General features: G+C 44.9%; 1 protein-coding gene across 4 annotated transcripts in view; it reads left to right on the forward strand.

Moving 5' to 3' along the window:
- The window catches only part of CCDC141 (coiled-coil domain containing 141), a 97,871-nt gene that overhangs the window by 30,160 nt on the left and 43,052 nt on the right, over positions 1 to 24,659 (forward strand). For all 4 annotated transcript variants that reach the window (XM_081193871.1, XM_081193873.1, XM_081193874.1 and 1 more), the window contains exons 5-6: positions 8,194 to 8,447; positions 22,014 to 22,133. In XM_081193871.1, coding sequence (XP_081049997.1) covers positions 8,194 to 8,447; positions 22,014 to 22,133 — 374 coding nt within the window. The remainder of the gene's footprint in view (positions 1 to 8,193; positions 8,448 to 22,013; positions 22,134 to 24,659) is intronic.

The following is a 24,659-nucleotide window of genomic DNA, read 5'->3' on the forward strand; positions in this document are numbered from 1 at the left end:
AGAGATTATTGTGGACTTTAGGAAATGTAAATTGAATATTCAGCCACTTATTATTGAGGGGAAGTGTGTGGAACAGGTCTCTGTGTTTCGATTTCTGGGAATGGGGAGAACTGGAGAGAACTGGAGAGAAAACAGTAAAGACCTGATGAAGAGAGCACAATAGAGGTTATATTTTCTGAGAATCCTCTGGAAAAATAATCTCTCAAAGGACCTGTTGATGGCATTTTACCATTGTACTGTTGAGAGTGTATTAACTCATGGTCTGTGTGTGTGGTTTGGGAGTTGCACGGTCAGGGAAAAAGCAATGTGGTCCAGGGTTTTAAAGACTGCGGAGAGAATAACTGGGTGCACTCTCCCTACCTTGCATCAAATCTATGCTTCCAGGTGCCGTAAGAAAGCTGCAGAGATTGTGCAGGTTAGTGCGCACCCCAGTAATGATCTCTTTCAGCTTCTGCCTTCTGGAAGAAGGTACAGTACAGGGTTATAAAGACTAGGACTAGCCGCCTGAGAAACATTTTCTATTCAAATGCGATTTTGGTTTTAAACGCAGTGTAAGGTAGTCTCTATGGGAGTATATTGTATTTAATTATGGGGTATCAGAGTTTTTAGGGGGCTAACCAAGCTGGGATAGCTGGGATAGCAGGCTTGTTGGTTTTTGAATGTCTGATGTAGATTTTCAATTTTGTTGTTCTGTATGGGACAGTGGCAATATCGTATCATAGTGGGTGGGAACCTGTGGCCTGACTTCCTGTGAGTTGGAAGTCTGGAGAAGAGAAGGAGTGGGAAAGGGAGAAGCATAATGTGTGGAACAGCAGAAGGTCTGGGCAAAAATCCCTCTTCAGCGAATCAGTTCAGGCCTCTGGCAAGAGTGATGTGTCCCTCCCCAAGCGAGTGAGGATGAAGTAAGCGTGAGCGAGCCCCCCAAAAGCTTAAGGGTCCTCAGCAATAGTGTGGAACATATGGGGCGATAGATGAGGGTGCCCTCCCCAAAATCTATAGATGAGGGTAGTTCTCCCAAATCAAATGGAAGGTACTTTCTGCAGCCATAGTAGAGCCTGTTGAAGACGACGTAAGCCTGATTTCCCCCCTCCTCCAGCAGTCCATGTGCTCCATCATACTATTGAGGTTCCCCAGTTCTCCTGTTCAAAAGGCTTTTCATGAGCTTTAGCAGAGAGCAAAGGGTTGAGAATTCCCCAGCTTCAGTATTCCTTGTACTTATAGTAGGTTGGATGCAATCTCAAAGGAGATGGGCAAAGTAATTACAATTGCATAGCGCAGCAGGATAGCATCCGTCTCCAGAAACATATCTTAAAAAGCTTGGGGCTTCCTTCTAAGTAATTGTAAAAGACAGGGTCAAACCAGCCTCCTGTTTGGAGTAAGGTGCTAGGAATCTAGGTATTCCTGCATATGCTATGTTCTGCACCAGTGTGGTCGCATGGGAGAGGAAGGAGCACTTGAGTGCTGCCACTGCTGATGGCTAGAGGGCAGCTGATGGCTAGAGGGCAGTATTGTGGCTGCAAGTTCAGGGCAAGGGGCAACTGGCAGGAGGGCAGTAATAGGGTTTCCCTTAGCTGTATAAACCAGCTGGCATTGGCTGCTTGGTCTGAAGAACTATTTGCTCAGATGATGACAACTCTCATCCTACCTGTGATGCACACCAACTCACTTGGTTTGCCCGATCACTCGCTTGCCACCCTACCTGCCAGCTCTCAGCTCAACTACTAGCCAGCCTCGCTTCCAGACTACCAGCCCTGATGCTGGAAAGCAATCTGAAAGCGGAACCAAAAATATGCCACAATTCAGAAACGAAACGAATAGTCCCGGGGGAGTGGACATTGGATGAGTTTTACAGTTTTGCCTGCCGCAAATATGCAATTGGGTATATTCCAGAGGAAATGGAATGATGGATTTTTACAAGGCAGTAAGCGTGGCTTCGTGGTGTTCAGCCCAAATATTTATGACAAGTTTTGCATGGGAAAACAAGTATGTTCCAAATTTCAGTGTACGCTGCATTTCAGGGAAAGGACATTTAAAAACAAAACAAAAAACACCCAGCAGCAAATCTTGGAAGCCTGCAATTGGCGTGAGCCGAGCCACCTGGCAGCTGGGCCTAGTTTAGTGGGACTCATCTTGGCATACATTTCTCTGGGAAAGACAATTACCATGACTTTGGAGACCTGCGCTCAAAATGGTATCTGTCAAAGTAGTTTTAAGCAGAGCTGCACCATTGGAACATGGAAGGATAGGAGCCAAAGACATTGGAAGCAAGGTCTGTCAGGGATGACCAAGCCTTGGTGCAGGACCAGTGTTGAGGGTTGGCGTGGTGGAATATATGCCAATGGCTCACAGTCTGGGCAAGGGACCTGCTGCCAAACGCCACCTGCAGTGAGGAGGCAGACTCACTGAGGGAGGACAGAGAGTCCAGGGATGGTATCTTGCCCAATGGTCTTCAGAAAACTGAAGCCATCCTTGATTGGTGGCAAGAGGCAACTCATAGTTTCCTAGGGACTGTGGCTTACACAAGCCATTATGCTTATACACACCCTATATACCAGTCAAATCAGATGGCTTGGGTGTTCGCCAGTCCGGATTTGAACAATCTCTGGTTGAACAGTGCTCCTTTGCAGGCCTGTCTGAAGCCACTCTGCATGGAACTATAGAACTCAGTTTCTGATTCCAGAACCCGACAGCGTTATTTTAATGAGTGCATACCTTCATTTTGCTCCTCACCCAGGTAATGCTGAAAAACGCGATCAGTTTCTGGCACTGGGCAATTGCGTGCTGTATAGGTTGAGTGCTGTTGTCCATCATTGCTGGGAGGCTGGATTAGCCGGATAAAAAGGAAGCCGCAGGCAATGCAGCAGTCACATTTCCATTTTATGTTGTATCTAGGTATTTAGGATGACTCCGCCCTAGGCAACTGCTGTTTGGTACACCATCTGAAAGTGTCTGTTTCTGTAAAAGCTGCAAAAATACTCCAAGGCTCTTGGCTGCCAAAAACTACACAGAGAAGCTGATGGGATATTTAAAGGGCTTTTAAAAAGCAATGCTAGTTTTAGCACAGTGATGCCAGCAAGCGGCAATTGGGTACAGTAGCAAGAAAGCTCACAAGACACTTTCAGTGGCAATATGCAGTTAAAGCATACACCGTCCAAGAGGTTTAGACCCAAAGGGTGTGTGGTTTCTAAAACAGCTCCTTGTGTATTTCACTCCCTCAATTCTTATTATTTATTACAAGTGGGACCTCCAATGAAATGTTGCAATGTACTCTTACCTTCTAGCATAAATGCAGCAGTTTATTGGAGGTCCCACCTGTGATAAATATTAATAAAATTGGGATATCAAGGAGGGCTTTCTCCCCCCACTCCTGGATTCTATTTTTCTTTTTTGCCTGAGGTGCAACATGCCATGGTGTCTGAACATACTGAATCCTCATTGGGCGGCTGTTTTGGGGAGGGGGAACAAAATTAAATTTGTTCTTGTGCAAACTTCAGGGTTTACCTGAACATGTTGTTTATATAAAGCCTTTTGGATACACAGGCCAGCTCTTATTGCTAAATACCTAGCAGTCTAAAGATTTTTTGTTCTAGCGGCTACCTCAACCTTCCAGAGCAGATTTACAGGGGGTGTGGGGCAGAGTGGGGGCACAGGGAGAGGAGAAGGAGGGGAAGTTTTCATTGTGCAGTTAAAACTCATCACACTAATTTAGCTGGATCCCACCCAACATATTTAAGTAACCTAGGATTTGCATGTGGCACACATTTCCTTTTGAGTGACTAGGTTTGTTATCCAATATATGGATGTTGGTTCAACAAAGTCCTTGCATGCTTTTCGTATTATTTAAATGAGTATATGATGGCATGTTACCTTCCTTACTGTAAACATCACTCCTATGGATGTTGGTTTTCTGCTTTTGAGGGAGGAAGCTATCTTTCTATGAGAAGATTTAATGAAGGGTTAAAAGGGAAGGCTATTCTTAAAAAGAAAAGAAAAATATAGCAAGATACAACCAAGAGTATGTCCCCCAACAGTTAGAGCTTGTTCAGAGCTGTACCTCTGTAGGGTAATGTACAAAACAGTCTAGCTAGGGAACAATTTGTACAGGTTCTTAAAAACTGGAGCCAGCTTTACCACTTAAAACCATTTGGTCACTACTCTTAATTGTGACCTTAATTGTGATACCAGTTTTTCCCAGTCTGGTGACCTCAAAAGGTTTTGCTGGCTGGGGCAGATGGGATTATAGCCTAAAACATTTGGAGAGCACTAGGTTGAGGAACACGGGTGGCGCTGTGGGTTAAACCACAAAGCCTAGGGCTTGCCGATCAGAAGGTTGGCGGCTCGAATCCCCGCGATGGGGTGAGCTCCTGTTGCTCGGTCCTTGCTCCTGCCAACCTAGCAGTTTGAAAGCACGAAGTGCAAGTAGATAAATAAGTACTGCTTTGGCGGGAAGGTAAACGGCGTTTCCGTGTGCTGCTCTGGTTTTGCCAGAAGTCATGCTGGCCACATGACCTGGAAGCTGTACGCCAGCTCCCTCAGCCAATAAAGCGAGATGAGTGCCGCAACCCCAGGGTCGTCCACGAATGGACCTAACGGTCAGGGGTCCCTTTACCCTTTACCTAGGTTGAGGAAGGCTGGGATACAGAACCTGGTTCTCTCTGTAAATGAGTTTAACATAGAAACTGAGTTTGATTTCAGTGGAGGTGTAAAATAACAACAACAGTTTTATTATTTATATGTCGCCCATCTGACTGGGTTGCCCCAGTCACCCTGGGCAGCTTCCAACAAAGTATTAAAAAACAGAAAAACTCAAACATTAAAAAAATCTCCCTATACAGGGCTGCCTTCAGATGTCTTTGAAAATTCAGATAGCTGTTTATTTCCTTGACATTTGATATATTTCCAGGCCTGAATAAACTGATATGTTTTAATTGCTATAAAAACAGTATTTCCATACAGTGATCCCTGCCGTATAAACATTACAAATATGACACTAAAGCATCCTGTGGAAACTAAGGACAATTGAAATGTATTTGAAAAGCCTTTCTAATCCTTCATGAGTTTATTGCTCCCCACTGAGATTTAGACATGTGGTTTTAGTCAAATGTTATGTTTACAATAAATTTAAATTGCAGTTGATTGTTTGATGCAACAGTAACTACTTTCGTATTTTTTAAATCTCTTCTCTCTCTTTTGCATGGTTGAGGCTAGTTGGTTCAAAAGCTAGTGGCTTGAATCGTATGTAATTCTGTTCAAGACGACAGAATAGTGAATTGAAGCCTGGTCACTTTAATATGAGTTTGGTGGTCTCAATTCAATCTCCATTGGTGTGAAGCGTTCATCATCACACAGCAATTTGGCCTTGGAACAGTTGATAGTGATTGATTGCCATTGCAAAAAAAGAGGTCCATCACTGAAAACAATCAAATGAAATTGTTTGCCACAAGGAAAACGGTCTTGAAAAATATGGCTTTCTCCCAAAGGGGCAAGAGTTTCTATCCAATACCATTTATTCTTTGTTTTTACGTCTTTTCAGAAAGATAAGGATTCAGAAGTGGGTAGTTATGTATGTAATTAAAATTGTCTTTTGTTTTGTTCACTTTGTGGTGTGGGCAGCTGAATCAGATTTCATGAACAGGTAAGCAGATGAGAAGAAAATACTCCAGTCATTAATGAAGTATAGCCATTACCTCAGTCTTGCCAAAACCTTCCTTCCTTCCTTCCTTCCTTCCTTCCTTCCTTCCTTCCTTCCTTCCTTCCTTCCTTCCTTCCTTTCTTTCTTCCTTTCTTCCTTCCTTCCTTCCCACCTTCACTAAACCTTTAAAATTATATCATTAAACAGCCATGGCCTGCCACAAAGAATCGTGGGAACTGTAGTTTGCTTGGTGCTGAAAATTGTTAGGAGACCCCCTATTCCCCAGTTGGTCTCCCTTCCCAGAGCACTCTGGGAAATGTAGCTCTGTGAGGTGAATAAGGGTCTACTAATATGTTTCAGCACCATGCAAACTACAGTTCCCAGGATTCTTTGGGAGGGGAGCCAGCACTGTTTAAAGTAGCACGGTGCTTCTTTTAAATGGGGCCATATTTTCTTTCTTGATATGTCTGGTGGTATTTTTCAGTTCTCAACTCTGTCCTGCTGGCCTGAAATTAGATAAACAAGTGAGGCATGTATAATTTGGCCGCTCTAACCCCTGATCATGCTTTCCCCCTGCCTTTGACCTAACCCTGCCCATTCTCCCATTGGCCTTGACTTTATTGCACAATGTTGGCTGAATTGCTTCTGGGGATACAGCTTAAGGTATAGGTCATGGGATGCCAAGGTGGCGAACCCTCCAGGTGTTTGGGCTCCAACTCTTATCAGCTTCAGCCAACATGGTTGATGACGAAGGATGATGGGATTTACAGTGGTACCTCAGGTTACATACGCTTCGGGTTACAGACTCCGCTAACCCAGAAGTAGTACCTCGGGTTAAGAACTTTGCTTCAGGATGAGAACAGAAATCGTGCTCCGGCAGTGCAGCGGCAGCAGGAGGCCCCATTAGCTAAAGTGGTGCTTTGGGTTAAGAACAGTTTCAGGTTAAGAATGGATCTCTGGAATGAATTAAGTACTTAACCCGAGGTACCACTGTATAGTTCAAAAACATCTAGAGAGCACCTCACTGGCTACCCTGGGTATAAGTGATTCAGCGCTGCATTTCACATTCAATTTTTGACAGATACTCTCTGAGGAGGAACACCTTTGTCAAAGCATTTATGTATTATCATTTTGACATAAAATTAACATGCATCTCAGGGGCATTTCTCCTGAGCAGGCACAGATGTCTTTCAAAAGCAGAGCAGTAAGATGTCTCTCCCTCCCCACCCGTTCCCAATCAAATCACATTCTGAGGCTTTTCTCATTATATCAAGAGAAAGTTTTATCCCCCGTAAATTACACCATGTCTGCTGTTTTGTGATTTTTTTCATCAGTTGCAATAATCACTATTTGTCAAGACTCTGGGAAATGTCAATTGGTAAGAGCGTCTGTGTGGTAATGAACATGTGAAGTACTTGAGCAAATTGTTCTGCCAGAGAGAGAGAGAGAGAGAGAGAGAGAGAGAGAGAGAGAGAGAGAGAATGTTGGCACTTATATGCTAAACTCTGCCCTTTTGTGTTTTTGAGAGAAAATAATTTTAGTGGTGGTGCTCAGACTGCCTATTATCATATTGTGATGCTACACATTGCTGCGCAGTGTTTTCTTTCCCCCGCCCCCTCACAAAATGTAAGGCATTTTGAACAAGTATCGCAGTGGAAATGTGCAAATGTATATAAATACCACTGGCATAATATGCAAATTACATGCTCAATATTTTGGGCTTCAGATGCTGTCGGCCCTGCCCAATAATATGCAGATGTCTGAATTGCTTCTGTGGGAAGTCACCTGGTAATAAATGTTGTGTTTGCTGAATGTCATCACTGCCCTCTGCTGGGTATAACATTAATGTGTATATGAATCCCTATCAGTACTGTACAGGTTTGGTTTGGTTTGGATTATACCCCTGCCAAGTGAAAGCCAGATCACACATTTTTTTTCAAATATTGTGTAGTTCACAGCTGAATAATGCAGCTTTCGTACTGAAAGCCAGAGAAGAGATATGTAGCCTTGGTCTCAGGTAGTTTATGCGCTGTATACAGCACAATAAAATACGAGTTACACATTTGGAGATCAGTTAGGGCAGAACTTTCCAGACTTTTCTTGTTGGTGGCAGACTTTTTAGACATGCATCATTTTGTGACACTGTAATTCAGTTTTACTAGCAAACCGGAGGTTAAACTAACCCCTTTCCAGCCCCAGGAGGAACATGGGGAGCGTTCACACCTACACACTGCAGCCAACACGCTAAAGTGTCACAAAATACAGTTTGGAAAGCTCAGAGTTCGAGAGCTGCAGTGTGTTTGAGGCTTACAGTGCTTAGAACCTGAGGCAGTATGTGGTTAGAAGCTACAGGCCCAGGGAAACTGAATGTACCACCATAAGTGGGGGGGGGGGAGACACAGTTCTATAGTTTATCTTCTACTTAGATATATGTCAGGGAATCTTAGATATATATGCCAATAATCCTTTTGCACGTGGTCCACCCTGAACATCACACCATATATGAGGAGTTAACCACCTTTCTTCTCTCCGCCTATTCCCCTGCCCCTGCCCTGCCACAGAGCTCTTAGAAAAGTCTCTGGTCCTCTTGAACAAAAGCCATGACCTTACCGAATTCATAGAGGAGTTCAAATCTGACGGGCCGAATGTGAACCCAGAATTCGTTCAGGGAGCCCACAGCAGCTGCACGAAAATTGGCAGCCTCCTCGAAGTCCTGCAGGACAGGAGAAGGCAACTGGACAAATACCTGAAGCTGCAGCGCCAAGGACTGGAGCAGGTTTTGCAAATCTGCCAGTGGCATCACCAGGAAAACCAGGTAGGAAAAAGAGACATATATAGCTGTATATATAAATGCATGCATGCAAACAGGACTGCGAAGTGAGGCTCTAATGTGTTGGATCAGATAAAACACATGGATGGGATGCGATATTGGTGTGATCATTAGGCTTGCACCCAGTGGGACTCAAATCTGAGTAACCGTAGCCCTATTTATTGTGTTATTCATGTGCACGGCCTTACCGTGATTACTTCGAGCAGGGGAAGGGGCAGAAGAAGGGGGTGTGGTGGGTGCGGTCCGCCCCGGGTGTCACCACTGAGGGGGGGTGACAAAATGCCGGACGGCACTCACCATGGGGCCTACAGTGTGCCAGAGCCACACGTCTCTCCTGGGAAAGAGCCAGTGTGGTGTAATGGTTAAGTGCGGTAGACTCGTAATCTGGTGAACCGGGTTCGATTCCTCGCTCGTTCACATGCAGCTGCTGGGTGACCTTGGGCCAGTCACGCGTCTTTGAAGTCTCTCAGCCCCACTCACCTCACAGAGTGTTTGTTGTGGGGGAGGAAGAGAAAGGAGATAGTTAGCCGCTTTGAGACTCCTTCGGATTGTGATAAAGCGGGATATCAAATCCAAACTCTTCTTCTTCTCAGGCATGCGCAGACTCCTCGCTGCCCAAACAGTCTGCCCGCTGCCTCCCCCCAGCTGTAGGGCGGCTGAGTGGGAGGCGGCAGGCAGACTCTGGAGGCCCCATGGTACACCCTGCCCTTATGGGTGGCTCGCCTTGCCCCTGGGCCGCCGCAGGCGCCTGAGCGGCTTCCTCCGCCACTGACCGGGGACATACTTTTAGCCCCACTCCTGACGTAGTATCACCTTCCTCAAACAACCACACACTGCTCATGGTTCTTTGAAGAACCCCCACCCCCCAGCATGCAAGCTCCTGGGTGTCCCAGTCACATGAAAGCCCTACGCAAGGGCAGAAACTCGTGTGTTGGGGTTTCCCTTCGGACAACTGTAGCAACATGGTTGTTTGGGGAAGGAGATGCAACGTCAGGAGGCAGAGCTCGAAGCACCTCCAGGTTCCAAGAAATCATGGCATAGGTTGCTGCCACAAGATGAAGTGATGCTGTGTAGCCACATGCAAGAGAGGACGAGGCTCCTGCTCCTTCAGTCTTTTTTGTGTGGAAGAGGGAGTGTAAGCAGGCACAGTGCAATCCTATAAATGTCTACTCAGAAATGAGCTATTGAATTCAATGGGGCTTACTTCTAGGTAAGGGGTTAGGATTGCAGCTACAGTCCTCTGCACGTTTATTCAGAAATAAGTCACACCGTGTTTAATGTGACTTTAACACAGTCCTGGCATTTGGGGGCCTTCTTATCAGTGCTATTCAATGCCATCTGTTAAAGGCACAAAAATCCTGCTGGGAAAAGCTGGGACTGCTACATAAGCCACTTCATGTCCTCATTCCATTCAATTTTTAATGTAAGTATCCTGATAACAGCACCATAGGCTAGTGTTCAGATGGCGTTTGGAGTCAAATCTCAACCTTGTGTATGAAATTTGCAAAGCAATCCTATGCATATTTACTCAGAAGTACGTCCCACTGGGTTCATTGGAGATTACGCAGAAGTAAATGTGCCTAGCATCATAGCAGGAGAGGGAGGTAATGAAGTTTCAGCAACGTAATTAATTACATATTATTATTATTATTATTATTTTGCGGAGCGGGGGGAAGGAACCCCAGTGTTAACAAATACAGTGGTATCTCTGGTTACGTACTTAATTCGTTCTGGAGGTCTGTTCTTAACCTGAAACTGTTCTTAACCTGAAGCACCACTTTAGCTAATGGGACCTCCTACTTCTGCCGCGCCGCCGGAGCACAATTTCTGTTCTCATCCTGAAGCAAAGTTCTTAACCTGAAGCACTATTTCTGGGTTAGCGGAGTCTGTCACCTGAAGCGTATGTAACCTGAAGCGTATGTAACCCAAGGTACCACTGTAAATGTTGCTTACAGTCACATGACGTGAATCTCGTCATGACAACAAACAAAATTTATGCATCTGTTTCCATTTTTTATTGGGACTTTCTGTCCGACTTTCCTACTTACAGCACATTCAAAAACATAAACATCACATTATACCATGAATAGAATTCCTACAAACACCTTCCATTCATGCATACAAAACAAACCCTCCGTTACAGCTATGGGAAACTTTGGCAGCACCCTAATAACAGAACCCAACATCATCTCAGTCCATCAAAAGCCTGTGGGGAAAGTTAAGTCCTTACCTGGTACGGAAAAGATTACTGCAAATGTTATGTGGCCCTTGATGACAAGAAGGGCCTAACACCTGTATTATGCTTTTTATGGTATCAGTTAGATATGTTCTATGAACCCTCCTTTCACTCATTGACAATCAGTATTAACTTCCCAAGACGTCGTAAGTCATAGCATAGGAAGGAAGTTTAAAACTGAAAAGTCGTATAGCATTATACAGAGATCATCTTAACAAATATGTAAGGAAATAGTGCCTTGTGTTCTTTGACATAGTTGGCAGCCTGGGCATGTAAATTAAATATGCAAATGGAAGCAGCGTCACTTTGTCGTGGGTTTTCCTCAAAGCTCTTCAAATAGCCCCCTGGAGAGCATCACATTACCTGTTTTGTAATGCGCTATGGGTACATTATAAATCACAAATTGTTCTTTGCATTTTTATATAACATCCCCCCAAGTAAAGCCTTGTGAATTTGCTTGGGCTTGCTAGGAAACTCTGAAGCATCCATCAGATGCTTGTAATTGCCCATGGGAAGACTACATTTACCAGTTTCTTGACTAGATTGATCTGTACCCAGAATGACAAATCCCGTGTTCCTTCAGAGGTGTCAACTTCACAGCCGTTGGCTATAGCCTGGTAGCTGAGAACAAATCCCCATTTTAAAATAATATAAAGAGGGTTGGTGTGAAAATTACAAAATGTGAGCCACACAGCTATTGGTATGCAAATCATGAGGATACCACAAGCTATAGTTCAGAAGGCCCAGGGTGACGCCATGTGGGTTGTTGTTTTGCTCTGTCTCCTGAGAAATGCTCAACCGAGGATCTGCCTAGGAATACAATATTTTCACTACTGAGATAGATTCTCACTGGTTAAAACCAATGTTGCGAAACAAAGTTCATGAAATAAGTTTGAAAAATACCTTGTTGAAAAGTATTCATTCTTTATCCTGTACATTTTGTTTGGTAATATCTGGTACAAGTTTGCCAGCAATGGGGATTTTGTTTCCAGTGTGAAAAATTCACTTGTGTCACCATCACCATTTAAAATATAGTAGATAGGGCTTTCCTGCCATCTCTCCATTTGAATCCTGGCCAATATCGCCAGGCTGTGTGGGCGGGGCTTGGGAGCGGACCAAAGTGGAGCAGGCTTCACTCTGGTCCACCCCAGCCCTATAAAGGCTGGCTGCCCCTGACCCCAGGGACTGCAGTCAGCTGAAGAACATCTCTCCCTCCCCACCCTATTCAGTAATGCTTTGGGTTTTGTATGCTAACCTTTCCCTTCCAAGTCGAGAAGGAATTTGCCTGCAAACAGGTTGGCGCTGTTTGCAGGTTTTGCCTTCCCTGTAGCAATAGTCACAACTTTAGCAGATAAGGCATTGAGTGGAATCCTTTCAGTCTAACATCATGCAGGGGGTGAAGTGGTGCATCACCCCCACCTCAGGACCGTGCAGTAACAGGGCACCCCATTAGAGGGGTCTCGTTGATCTCTGTCCAAAAGCCAAGGCGTGCAGCAGATGGGCCATAGACATTCCTTCAGCAGCTTGCGACGGCCATTCATGTAGACGACCCATTAATCCTAGGCTCGAACCTGTCATGTGTCAGCCCTTCACCAGGGGGGCTGAAAGGGATATGCACCCAATGCCTGAGCCAAGTCCAAATTACACCTGGAATCAAAAAAGTTGTGGACATTTTTTAAATTCCAGAATGCCGTCCTGTCCATTTTGTTCACCTTCACAGGAGAACAAAAGCCTTGCTCTCTGGAGAGGGGTCGCTGCGAGTGGGTCCGCAACAATTTCCACTGGTCCACTACAGTATGGCCATGCCAGACGGGAACACGGAGGAGGGCATGGAACGAAAGACTGGTTGTACAGGATTGTAGAGGGGGTTTCAGAGCAGGCGAGGAGCCCACTTCTCCATACAGGTGCTATATACTGTGTCCAGAATTTGTAAACTTTGGTATCACAAATGGGACGTGGAAGAGAGTTGGCTATCGGCTCCATTTCCCACGATCTCACTTTAGGAGCTAGAGTAACAACCTCAGTTTGCTTCAGTACAGCAAGAAACAGCTCAGCTGGGAGCAGGCATTTAGGTAATAATGCGTTAAAAATGGCATATTTCCCCTAACCGCAGTGCAATCATCTGAAAAACATCGTAATCCCTGGCAGCTGCAAACTATTCTTTCTCAAATATTTTCAGCAAATTCCTTTTATTAATGAAAAATAAAGGCAGGCAGGGCTGTTTTGTACATAATTAGTTTGGCAAGCAGATCCGTTACAGTGGTGCCTCACAAGACGAAATTAATTCGTTCCGCAAGTCTCTTCGTCTTGCGAGTTTTTCGTCTTGCGATGCACGGTTTCCCATAGGAATGCATTGAAAATCAATTAATGCGTTCCTAGGGAAACCTCCTTCAGACCAGGTCCGGGGACAGTCTGTCCCCGGACCTCTTCTGAAGGCTGGGGGGGGGGGACACAAGGGCTTTTCTTCCCACCGCCAGCCTTCAGAAGGCTGTTCTGAAGGCTGGCGGTGGGAAGAAAAGCCCTTCTCCCCACCTCCCGCCCCGCAAGCTCCGGGGACAGGAGCACTTTGCTGCCGACCGCCAGCATTTTAGAAGCCCCCGCTGTCCCAGGACGATTTTAAAATGCTGGCGGGCGGCAGCGAAGCCTCCTCTGTCCCGGGGCGATTTTAAAATGGGTTAGAGGTTATGGGTTGTTAAATGATTTCCCACAAGTAAAAGTGCTGGCACACCTTTTATAAACAATAACTCAGATCCTCAGATGCCCGTGATGAAGTAGACATTTGCCTGTGAAAGCTATGGACATAATAAATGTATTAAGTCCACAATCCAAACGCCATGGCCAGCAGTGGTGCAGTCGCGGACGACTCTGGGGTTGCGCGCTCATCTCACTCTATAACCTGAGGGAGCCAGCGTTTGTCCGTAGACAGCTTCTGGGTCATGTGGCCAGCGTGACTTAGCCGCTTCTGGTGAACCAGAGCAGCACATAGAAACGCCATTTACCTTCCCGCCGGAGCGGCACCTATTTATCAAAACCTTTTCTGGACCTTAGTCTTCCAGGACTCATTTGTTATGAGTCATTTGTCAGGTTCACCACTTACCCACAGCACATATTCTCACGGGTAGCAGTGCAGTTTCAGCAAGTTATTTTACAAAATCCATGTTGGACTTTGTTGTGAGTCCCTCTAACAATCCTGAGAAACTGGTTAAATCTGCTATCCCCTATCCCCTCCACAGCAGGGTGAAGGGAGAGTAAGCTTTCTACAGTGCTTAGTGAATGCTTATCTCTGTTAGTGCTTCCGTGGCTCTGGTTTTCAAATCTTCTTTAACAAATACACACCTCAGGCAGTAAGGATGTAGGCACCCGCCTAATAGCTGATAATATATTACTGCATTTCAGCACATTTCAGAGTGTTAACATTGAGAGCACAATTATCAATTAGCGCAGCTTACACAATTTTGCTGGGTGGCTTTTCATTTTTATAACAGCGTAAGTGTATCTTACCATGCAATCGTACACTTGCCTAATTGGGTAATATGCCAGTTCATGGAGTTGCGCTTGTGATGGCCTGGAAATCCAATTCAGAGGCTGAACCGGAGGAATCCCAGCCTGCACAGGAGTCCCCGCCTTCAGGGCCGGCTGAACTGGGGCAGGGACTTGATTCTGAAGCGCCTGCACCTGTGCCGGATCCTCAGGAGCAGGCACCAGGTGATTCCACTCTGTTGGTTTTTTTTAAAGATATTTATTGAGAATTTTAAAGTTACAAAGAAAAAAGAAGGAAAAAATAAGAAAGAGAGAAAAAGAAAGAAAAGAATAGATAAAAATAACAATTAAACAATACAAATCAATACAAACCAAAACCAAAAAGAAAAAACAAAACACACAATGCAACACAATCAAAAAACAAAAATATACAACAAATTTAAAAACAAATCCAATATTCCCAAATCCTTAACTTTCATTAACTTATTTCAACGGCCTCCTCACACCTCCCTTTTTTGTATTCTAGTTGTTAATTATCTCAGCAAATCCTTTCCATCTTTCACAATATTCTGTCATTAAATTACCTTGATCTATTTTAACCTTATCTTACCATAAAAAGCCTTAAAACTTAAAACTTAAATCTTATTTATACCGAATTCTTTTAACCATAACATATTCTTACATAATTCTTTTTAACATTTCTGCTAAAGCCAATTAATTTCATTCCAACATTTTTCTGATACTCATTAATTTTGCGATACTTTTCTAAATAAATTTTTAAAACTTTCTTCCAATCTTCATCCATCGTCTCTTCTCCTGGTCTCGGGTTTTGTCAGTCCTTTCTGTCCCATCCATCTAGTCCATCAACCTGGTGACCTTATATCCGAGGCTCTTAAGTCTTTTCCATGTCCCTTCCGCAGGTCTTCTTCATGTTTATACCTGTACTTTACTTTGTCTTCTGCTCCTTTCACTCTGGGAGACTCCAACTTGACAATATTTTTGTCCCTTCTCGACAAGTCAGCCCCTTTTTCCATAGTCAACACTGAAATCCATGTGGTATTTAAAAGCATGTTTCAAGGCCCCTCCAAAACTAGGGGCCCCCACAACTCCGAGCTCCCCCCGGCCTAAAGCCAGACTTGAAAAATCAAAACATCTCTGCATAGGGGGGTCCATCCAGCCCCCCATCTCCAAACCAAGCAGATCTCCGTCTCTCCAAATCTGACTTTTTCCAGGTTCATTCATCAAATCCAACGACTCATGTTCCTGCTGGGCCACAGCTCCCTCCATCTCTGCCACCCGAGGTCCAGCAACAGCCTCCTCCCTCATCTCATCTGTCAAAGCACATTCCTGGGTTAATTCCTGAGTGGGTTCTATATAGGTACGCACTGCCTGTATAAAAATTTCCTATCGCAACTGTCATTAAATCCATTTTCTCATGTAACTGTTCCAATAAAGCACTTGTCTTGCAAAAGGCAAGCACCAGAGCCTCTGAGCACATTCTTGTTCAAGGTCGAAGTCTGGTCCCACGATCTTAATCTTTTACAGCTGCAAAAACTCCCCAGTTCGACTTTAATAACAGTTTCACAAGCTCCCTCTAGGGGAAACAATTTCTATTTGTATCCATCTTTTTTTTTAAAGGCAGATTTAGCAACAAAGTTTTCCTTTTTCGGATATTTTGTCAATATTTTGTTCCTTTTAAAAGTGAAAGGGAACAATGGAATCAATATGTTCCTTTTAAAAGCGAAAGGGAACAATGGAATCAATATGTTTCTGTTCTTTTAACTGTCTGTCAAAGACGTTTGTCCATAGTCAATGGGCTTCTCCAAAACGCCTGTCTTGACACCCCGCTCCCAGGTTCAAGACGGTGGAAAATTACCTTTCTTTACTCTCTCTTCTGCAGGTTTAAACAGTCTAAAAAAGATTCCCCCCTCTTCTCCTGCTTCCAAGGGGGTTCAGTAGTTTTAAATGATGAAAATTTAGTCCTTTACAAACGACTTTCTGAACTCTAGCTTGCCGTGCCTTTGCTTCAATCTATCTACAAAAAGATAGATTGGTTTTTGATGGGTCTCCGCCTCACCGTGGCGGTTCAGACCCTGTTTTCCACGGAGCGGGTTCCTCCCGATCGGAGGAAATCCGCCATTGCCAGAGGCGCCAACCCGAAAGTCCAGGTGAATCCACTCTGGCTCCGGAGGTGGTTGAGGACTCAGTGCCTACAGGTGAGTCTCCCCCTGGATCCAGTAGCCCTTCAGCCTCTCCTGAACTGCAGAGGCTCAGGGCAGAGAGGCGAAGGGAACTAGTTTCTCCCAGGAGGAGTGCTCGCCTTAAGGCCAGGAGAGGTGGGTCTCCTGGGGGGCGGGGCCGCCCCTGGCCTCAGAGAAGATAAAGGCCAGTCAGCCCGGTCCCAGGTTGCGGGAGCAACGTCGTTGAAGAGCTGTTTCGGCCAGCATCCAGTCCTGTTCCCCCAGAGTTCCTGTCCTTGCCCAGCTTCTCGCTGTGGACCCCGAGTCGCCCGAGGAGGACTGTCTGCCGACCCTCAACTCAGGTCCTGGACCTCGCCCCACGGTAACCTCCCCCTGGACCAGCACAGCACTCCTCTCAAAGGAGCAGGTGTACAGTCAGGGAGCACTCATGTACCCATCTTAAGTCACTGGAAGCCTAGCTTTGGAAGATAGACATAGCCAAGTAGCTGGGATGTGAGAGGTTATTTCAATAGGGGGTGTCAGGGACTGGGCAGAGGAGGAATGGTGGAGTCCGCCTCCCCAGCCCGACCCTTCCAGAGAAGAAGGAGACAGTTCAGAATTACAACAGAGGGTTGAGGGAGGTCACAGCTCAGACGCAGATGAAGTGAAAAGATGGAAAATATTGGGAGAGGAGGAGGCAGAAGAGGAAGCATCATGGACTCAGTGTCTTTAGAAAGCATTCCAGCCTCCCCTCCCAGAACACGGCGGGCCTTGAAAGTAGGAGAGCAAAGAGCTCAAAGGCCAAGGGCACTTTCTAGCACCCTTAGCGATGACTCATGAGGAAGTGGGAGAGATGGAGGGGGGTGGAGATTCACTCAGAGCAACGCCATTATTCTGAGAGGCCACATTCCCAAACCTCTCTATGTGAATATTGAATAAAAGAAGATGTTACGATATAGAAGCAATGCAGCCGCGAGCTGCTAGCTTGAAAATAGAACATGATGGAATGTTAGGACTGTTCCATGGGAAACAGAGGGACAGTCAATTCACAGGGCAATGCACCGGAATTAGCTCAGAGTGTAATATGAGCTCTTCCTTTTGCTCTTGTACAGGAAGTATAGCAAGTGTTTGTTCTCTCTCGACTGCAGGAATATGAAGAGAGCAGTCATGTTTTCTGTAACGCTGCAAAGACAGAAATAAAGGCATGTAAATACGTTTCTGTCTATCTCTTTCCCCTGCCGGGGGGGGGGCATGAAAGAGGGCTGTGTTCTTCTCACGCTGAGAAGGATCGCCTATCGCGACCTCTGCCTGGATCTTGCCGGGAAAGCAGACAGGGAGGTCAACAGGAAACCAAGCCGGGTGCCTGGGAGAGTTGCCAGTTTCTCCTGATAAAGGCTTGATTTCCGACACTTTTCCTCGTCTTGTCCATTCTTGGCTACCTGCCGTGGGGGTTGGTTCCTCTGCTGCCTGACAAGGGGCAAACTTTTAAAGTCTTCCTTTTGTCTCTGCTGCAAATGTGCCAAAATGGACACATGGAAAGGGGAGTTTGGTGTTGTGCTAGCTGGCTCTGCTCCCAATCTCTGTATGTTCAAAGTGCCTTTTTTAAAAAAGCAGAAGCCTAAATGTTACCTGTATCTGGGAGGGGGGCAGTGCGGGGAGAGGCTGCCATGGATCACACATCAGGAGACCACACTATATTCAGGTGTATTTGTATAGAAGGCGCCTTGAATGAATACCCAACACTAGTGCTATCAAGTTTTTAGGTCTGTTTCCCTAGCTCCCTGGAATAGACACTTTAATTCTAATCCCGCCTCCCAGCTGTGCATAAAACCCTACAGCTCCTTGTTAAGTGTTGCTTCTCATGGAGAGTTTGATATCCTTCCTTCCGTGGAGTTTTATGCCTGACATTGCCTTATTCATTATTGTCCAGGACTGAGAGGTCAGTGTATTCCATTTAGCACTCAAAAGTGAGAATGTTGCACTTTCCTCCCTGTCTGGCCCTAGATTCTGTCATCTCTCTGACCAGCTTCCATATAATTAAAAACCATCTAGAGTTGTACCCAAAGTTATGTGAGCAAAATGCAGCTTTCTCCACCAAATTTTGGGCCATTCCCTCTGTCCACTGTAGCCTCCTATGACACAGCACACAGTGTCTGGTAGCGCCCCACAACCTCCAAAGAAGCTACAAGGGAGAGGGGCAGGAGGAGAGGGGGGAAAGGTAAAGTTTTGTTGCATGAGCTTACTTTCCACTCACATGGCACTGAACGTAACCTGCCTTTCTTGTCCTGCTGATTCCAAGTAGAGTAGCCCAGTGTTAAAGGTAAAGGGACCCCTGACCATTAGCTCCAGTCGTGGCCGACTCTGGGGTTGCGGCGCTCATCTCGCTTTATTGGCCAAGGGAGCTGGCGTACAGCTTCTGGGTCATGTGGCCAGCATGACTAAGCCACTTCTGGCGAACCAGAGCAGCACACGGAAACACCGTTTATCTTCCCGCCGGAGTGGTACCTGTTTATCTACTTGCACTTTGACGTGCTTTCGAACTGCTAGGTTGGCAGGAACAGGGACCGAGCAATGGGAGCTCACCCCATCGCGGGGATTCAAACCCCCGACCTTATGATTGGCAAGTCCTAGGCTCTGTGGTTTAACCCACAGCACCACCCGCAGCCCAGTGTTAGGAGCAAGCTTTTGTAACATCTTGTCATAGAAGGTAGTGGATGGCTGCAGATCCTCTTCCATTTCGGGGTTCTGATGACTACAGAAAAATATATTGGACACATTCAGTATTCCTCTCAATATTTCCTGGTGGGATAAACAGGGACACGCCTCAGATTTATGTGCTCCCTCGTCCCATTTCCCTCCCTTTGCCTTCAAGCAAAGGAGATTAGCTTGCCTCAAATCGCGATTACTTCCTGCTCTTAAGGCACATTAACTTTTTGCAAGCCAGCATTTGGCCAAGAAGTGGCAACTTTGTTTGCTGCAAATTAGAAGAGGAATGAATGGGGGGAGGATGAAATGTGTGAACAAATGTTTACTGCTGTTCGTTCCCCTAGTTACAAACCATGGCACACCCTCCAGCATTCCTCAGATGAAAATTGGGACGTGTGCCTTTTTGATGCTGTGTTGCCATACAAGCCAGTGGGCAAGGTGCCTGATGGGAGCTGTGACATTCCCTCCCCGGAGGTCACAGGTGAGGGAGGAAGCGTAGGGGAAAACACCAATCAGGACTTTGGCTCTTGGCAGCTTCCAGTGTGGCTTCCCCTGGGAATAGTAGTTTGTCCCTCCCCAGTCTTGTGCTGTGGGAGAAGGAAGGCAAAATACCCCTTCTCCGCCGCCTCCTTCCATGGCAGCCGCCATTGCTTGGAGCCAAGTCGGAGGCCGGAGTGAATGAGTGGTCAGGTGGCCTCTGTAGGAAGAAGGAGGGAGAGCTGTGGGGAGCCCAGAGCTCAATTCCTTGGCCTTCTTTCTGGTGGCAGGGGCATTGCCATGGCGACCGCTGTGGCCTAGCAGGCTTCATGCTTAGGCACCACTGCAAGCCGGCTCATCCTCCTCCCCAAGCTCAGTGGTGGTGCTGGCCTTCCAGGATCAGATCAGAAGCTGGGATGGCTTCTGCAATTCTGGAACCATCCGTGGAAAATTGGGACACTTGAAGGGTATGCCATAGTGTGCCACTGCATCTGAACTGAGCCACTCAAATCATAGTGATAGGCAGTCTCAGAGTAGACCCATAAATTTACTTTAAGTATTAATTATTGCCTTTAGTTGTGAGGTTGTTAAGAAACACCGAGCATTTCATATATATATATATATATATATATATATATATATATATATATATATATATATATGCTTTCGTAGATTTTCACGGGTACAGGAATGCAGGTTTTGGTGTCTTCGGGTGTCTTCCCGTGTAAGAGTTGGGGTGTCTAGGCGACGTTTCGACGAGGTCTCACTCGTCATCTTCAGGCTGGTGCTTTCGGCTTCTTGTTACTGGAACAGAGCAGGATCTCAGTGTTTGAGTTCCTATAAATACTTCCTCTCTGCCCAGAACGTTGGAGGCTATACACCACACCCCCTCAACAGTATTTATAGGAACTCAAACACTGAGATCCTGCTCTGTTCCAGTAACAAGAAGCCGAAAGCACCAGCCTGAAGATGACGAGTGAGACCTCGTCGAAACGTCGCCTAGACACCCCAACTCTTACACGGGAAGACACCCGAAGACACCAAAACCTGCATATATATATATATATATATATATATATATATATATATATATATATATATATATATATGCACACACACGCACACACAAACACACACACACACACACACACACACACAACGTATCTCCCCACCTCTCCAGTACTGTGATTTAAAAATGAAATCAGGCCTTGAACGAGGAACATATCAGAATGAATAAATTGGAAGCATTTAGGAAGCAGCTTTGTGGTGTGACATCAAATTAAATTTTAATTACATTAATTATCTCTTTATATCCCTTGCTACACCAAACTCCTTAGGTAATTTGCTGAGTGTGTTGTTGTAGATTTGTGGGAAGCATTTTTGTTTACTTTCAGAATATTCATAGAGGAATACTTAATAGCTCCAATTGTGACATGTTAGGACAGACTAGGGCCTCAGTCTCACACGGTTCTGTACCCATGCTTAAGCCCCACTGAAATTAAAGGAGGTTAAGCATAACTCTATACTGGATTATGGTGTGTATGTAGGTAATCATCCAATACACCAGTAAATAAAATAGCTGCATTTTAGCCCATGTGATATCAAATTCCACATACCTCTTCCTCTGTTTAGGCATTATATGAATTAATGGAATGGGGAGAAGGATCTTGCATGCTTGACTTCCTCATGTTCATTTTAATGCTCGAAAGAGCCTTTGTGCACACAACTGCATAAGCAAAGGATTCTAGGTCCCTGATCATTTATTCCTCATTCTCCGGGGTGAGGGATTGTCATAGGATAGTTACATGCAGGCCTTGAGCTAAAAGTATATTCATTCTGCTTGGGGGTCACTGGTTTCCTTCCTCTGTTTCTGCCCACAGTTCAGAGAATAGGTTCTGTCTTAACATCCTGCAGCTTTATAGGATTAAAATAGAGTAGATGTGGATGTGAAATAATTATAGTTCCCAGGGCAATGCTTTTCTTTATCAAATAAAACACCAAATCACAAAACAAAGTGAAGACTGAAAACAAGTCCTCATTCATTGTAAACAGGATTTGTTTAAAACTTCAGTGTGCAGACAATTGGGCTATGGAAACCCAGCCTTTATTAGACTCATTTACAAATTTCCTATTCTTTTGGCTAAGACAAGATTTTTCACACGCTCTCATTAAAAATGAAGCTAAACTGGGTTTTTAAATGAATAGATAACTCGCAATGTAGCAGTACAGTTCAAACCAATTCACAGAAGACTGAGCTATTTCTAAAAAGATATAGCAGTAAGCAGGATGAAAGAGTTCTTACCATTGTGCTGGATCCATTCAGTGATTGGGAATGTGATCCTAATCATCTATGTTTATTGCTTATGATTAATCTCGTTCAACACACTATGGGTTATTATATAACTATCCTTATGATTAATCTCACTTCAGTAGTTACATACCCGTCCTTCAAAATATTGTTTCTTTTTTCAGATCACCTCTTGGTACAAGAAGAACATTAAGGATTATTTTCATAAGCAAAAGCTGGGGTCATCTTTAAAAGAAAATGAAGAATTACTCCAGGAGCACAAGGAAATGGAAAATAAGGTTAAAGTAAGAACCATCTTATCTAAAACATGCTCACTGTAGTCCTTCAATTTCTTACAGTGGACTATTGTATTGATGTAGGAACATATTTCCCTGAGGATTATCATTTCACTCATTAAATCATGGGCTCTTCATTGCTTGGACTAATTTACACTGGTGAGTTATAACGTTAAAAATACGTTATAAAATGTGACACCAGAGGGCGATGTAGAGCAGCAATCCGTTGTCAATGGGATAATGGGATATATATATATATATATATATATATATATATATATATATATATATATAGCGTTTTTCTTAGCAGTGTAGATCCAGCCCTAGTTTATATGTTTTTGCCCAGTTTGGGAAGAATATGTATTTGCTCAAGGTTTCTGACAAGTGGCAACCCCTCTCAAGGCAGGTCACTCTTAAAAACTATGGTGCTAAGGTTCCATTAGCAGACAAATTAATAGAAGGGGAAATATATGAATGGTGGTTAGCTAAACTAGTTAAGAAATGCAAGCAAAAACTCAATGTGTCACTGAGGTTTGGGGCTGCTTCCCCATTGCAAAACTGCTTCCCCATTCACACACTACAGCTTCTTTACCTATCACATATGGGGTGGCTGTTGATAAAGTCAGCTATTTTGTCTTAAATAATCATTTTACATGTTGCTTTACATATTCCACCCACTCCCAGTTTTTTCTTCATCCTTAGCAAAATTTTAGTGTCATGCTTCATTTCCACTTATGTATCCTTAAATTTCAAGAAGAAGAGATCAACTCTAAGAGTGTCTGTCCCAATGATGGCTTTTTTAAGAAAATAAACATTCTGAATACAGTCTAGAAAGCTAAACAAATTTAAGTATCATTGACTTCAGTGGGAAAGAGTTAATCACTATAATTGGATACAATCACACTTAAAAGTCATTAACTTTGGCTGGATCACACCCAGTATTTTTCTGCAATTCAGGGTGCATAGGAGCGCTTCTTTTTTCTCAGCTGCTTCATGTTTTTGAAAGTCTCACAGCCTCTTTTGAACAAAAGGGTCCAGATTTTTATTTTTTTAAATAAACAACCCAAAGTATAATTTCACCCTGTGTGCACCAATCTTTTCAGAAGTGCCAGATCAATCAAGAGATCTACAAAGGGGCTCAATTTCTGTGCCAAATGGAATATTGAGAACTGCAATTTTAAAGGTTACTTACTGAGAAGGCAAAAAAGTAAAATAGCACGACCTGTCTGTGGAGAGACACTGAGCACAGGTTATGTATAATGCTGTCTGTCCTCAGAGGTACTTAGGTAGCTCATGAAATCTGCAGAGGCATGGCAACATCAGGCTTTTTGCAGCTCTTGGTGGAAAGAAGTGACAATGATATGCCACCAAATAGTAATTAAAACAGTAATGTTTCTGGCTGCTGTGGATCACTGCAGATGACAGCTGATCCTCTGTGCTAAGCAGCTCACTTGTAGCAGTTCATCCTTGTAGATCAAATCATTATCTCAGCAGTCCTGCAGAGAGGCAAGAAAAGGGCTTTGTGCCTGTGGCTCCGAAGAGAAAATCCCCCAGTCTACACAATGAACCATACCCAGTGAGCCAGTGTGGCGTAGTGGTTAAGAGCGGTGGACTCATAATCTGGTGAACCAGGTTCGATTCCCTGCTCCTCCACATGCAGCTGCTGGGTGACCTTGGGCTGGTCTCACTTCTCTGAAGTCTCTCAGCCTACTCACCTCACAGAGTGTTTGTTGTGGGGGAGGAAGGGAAAGGAGATTGTTAGCCGCTTTGAGACTCCTTCGGGATATCAAATCCAAACCCACCAAGCTTAAAAGGTAAAGGGACCCCTGACCATTAGGTCCAGTCGTGGCCGACTCTGGGGTTGCGACGCTCATCTTGCTTTATCGGCCAAGGGAGTTGGCATACAGCTTCTGGGTCATGGCAAACCAGAACAGTGCACGGAAACGCCGTTTACCTTCCTGCCAGAGCGATACCTATTTATCTACTTGCACTTTGACGTGCTTTTGAACTGCTAGGTGGCAGGAGCAGGGACTGAGCAATGGGAGCTCCCCGTCACGGGATTCGAACCGCCAACCTTCTGATTGGCAAGTCCTAGGCTCTGTGGTTTAACCCACAGTGCCACCCGCGTCACATAAACTTTAGTGAGGCGTTCAAGGGACAGGGGCAGCAGATCCTGATGTCGATCTTTATACCACCCACCCCATTCCTGATGTAGATCTTCACTCACCTCTTCTTCCCTGGCTGGGAGGGGACGCCATTTGGTGGTTTGCCTCAGGCGCCAAAATGTCTTGCGTCAACCCTGGTCCTGCCTCTTAAGACACCCGTGCGCATGCTGTCTGTGCCCCGTGGCCTACGCAAAATTGGTGTCAACCCAAAGAGGGCCTTATGCACATGTCCCTGTCTCTGTTGAGGGACCCTCTCCTCCCCCACATTTACATGTATAGCACCAAATTCCCGAATAGGGATGGAAACCACGGTTGTGATATCTAGCAGCCTCCTCCTTGCCAGCTTAGCATACTCATTGGCTATTAAAGG

This window comes from Podarcis bocagei (assembly GCF_964188305.1).
Source record: "Podarcis bocagei genome assembly, chromosome: 1".
NCBI classification, from domain to species: Eukaryota; Metazoa; Chordata; class Lepidosauria; order Squamata; family Lacertidae; genus Podarcis; species Podarcis bocagei.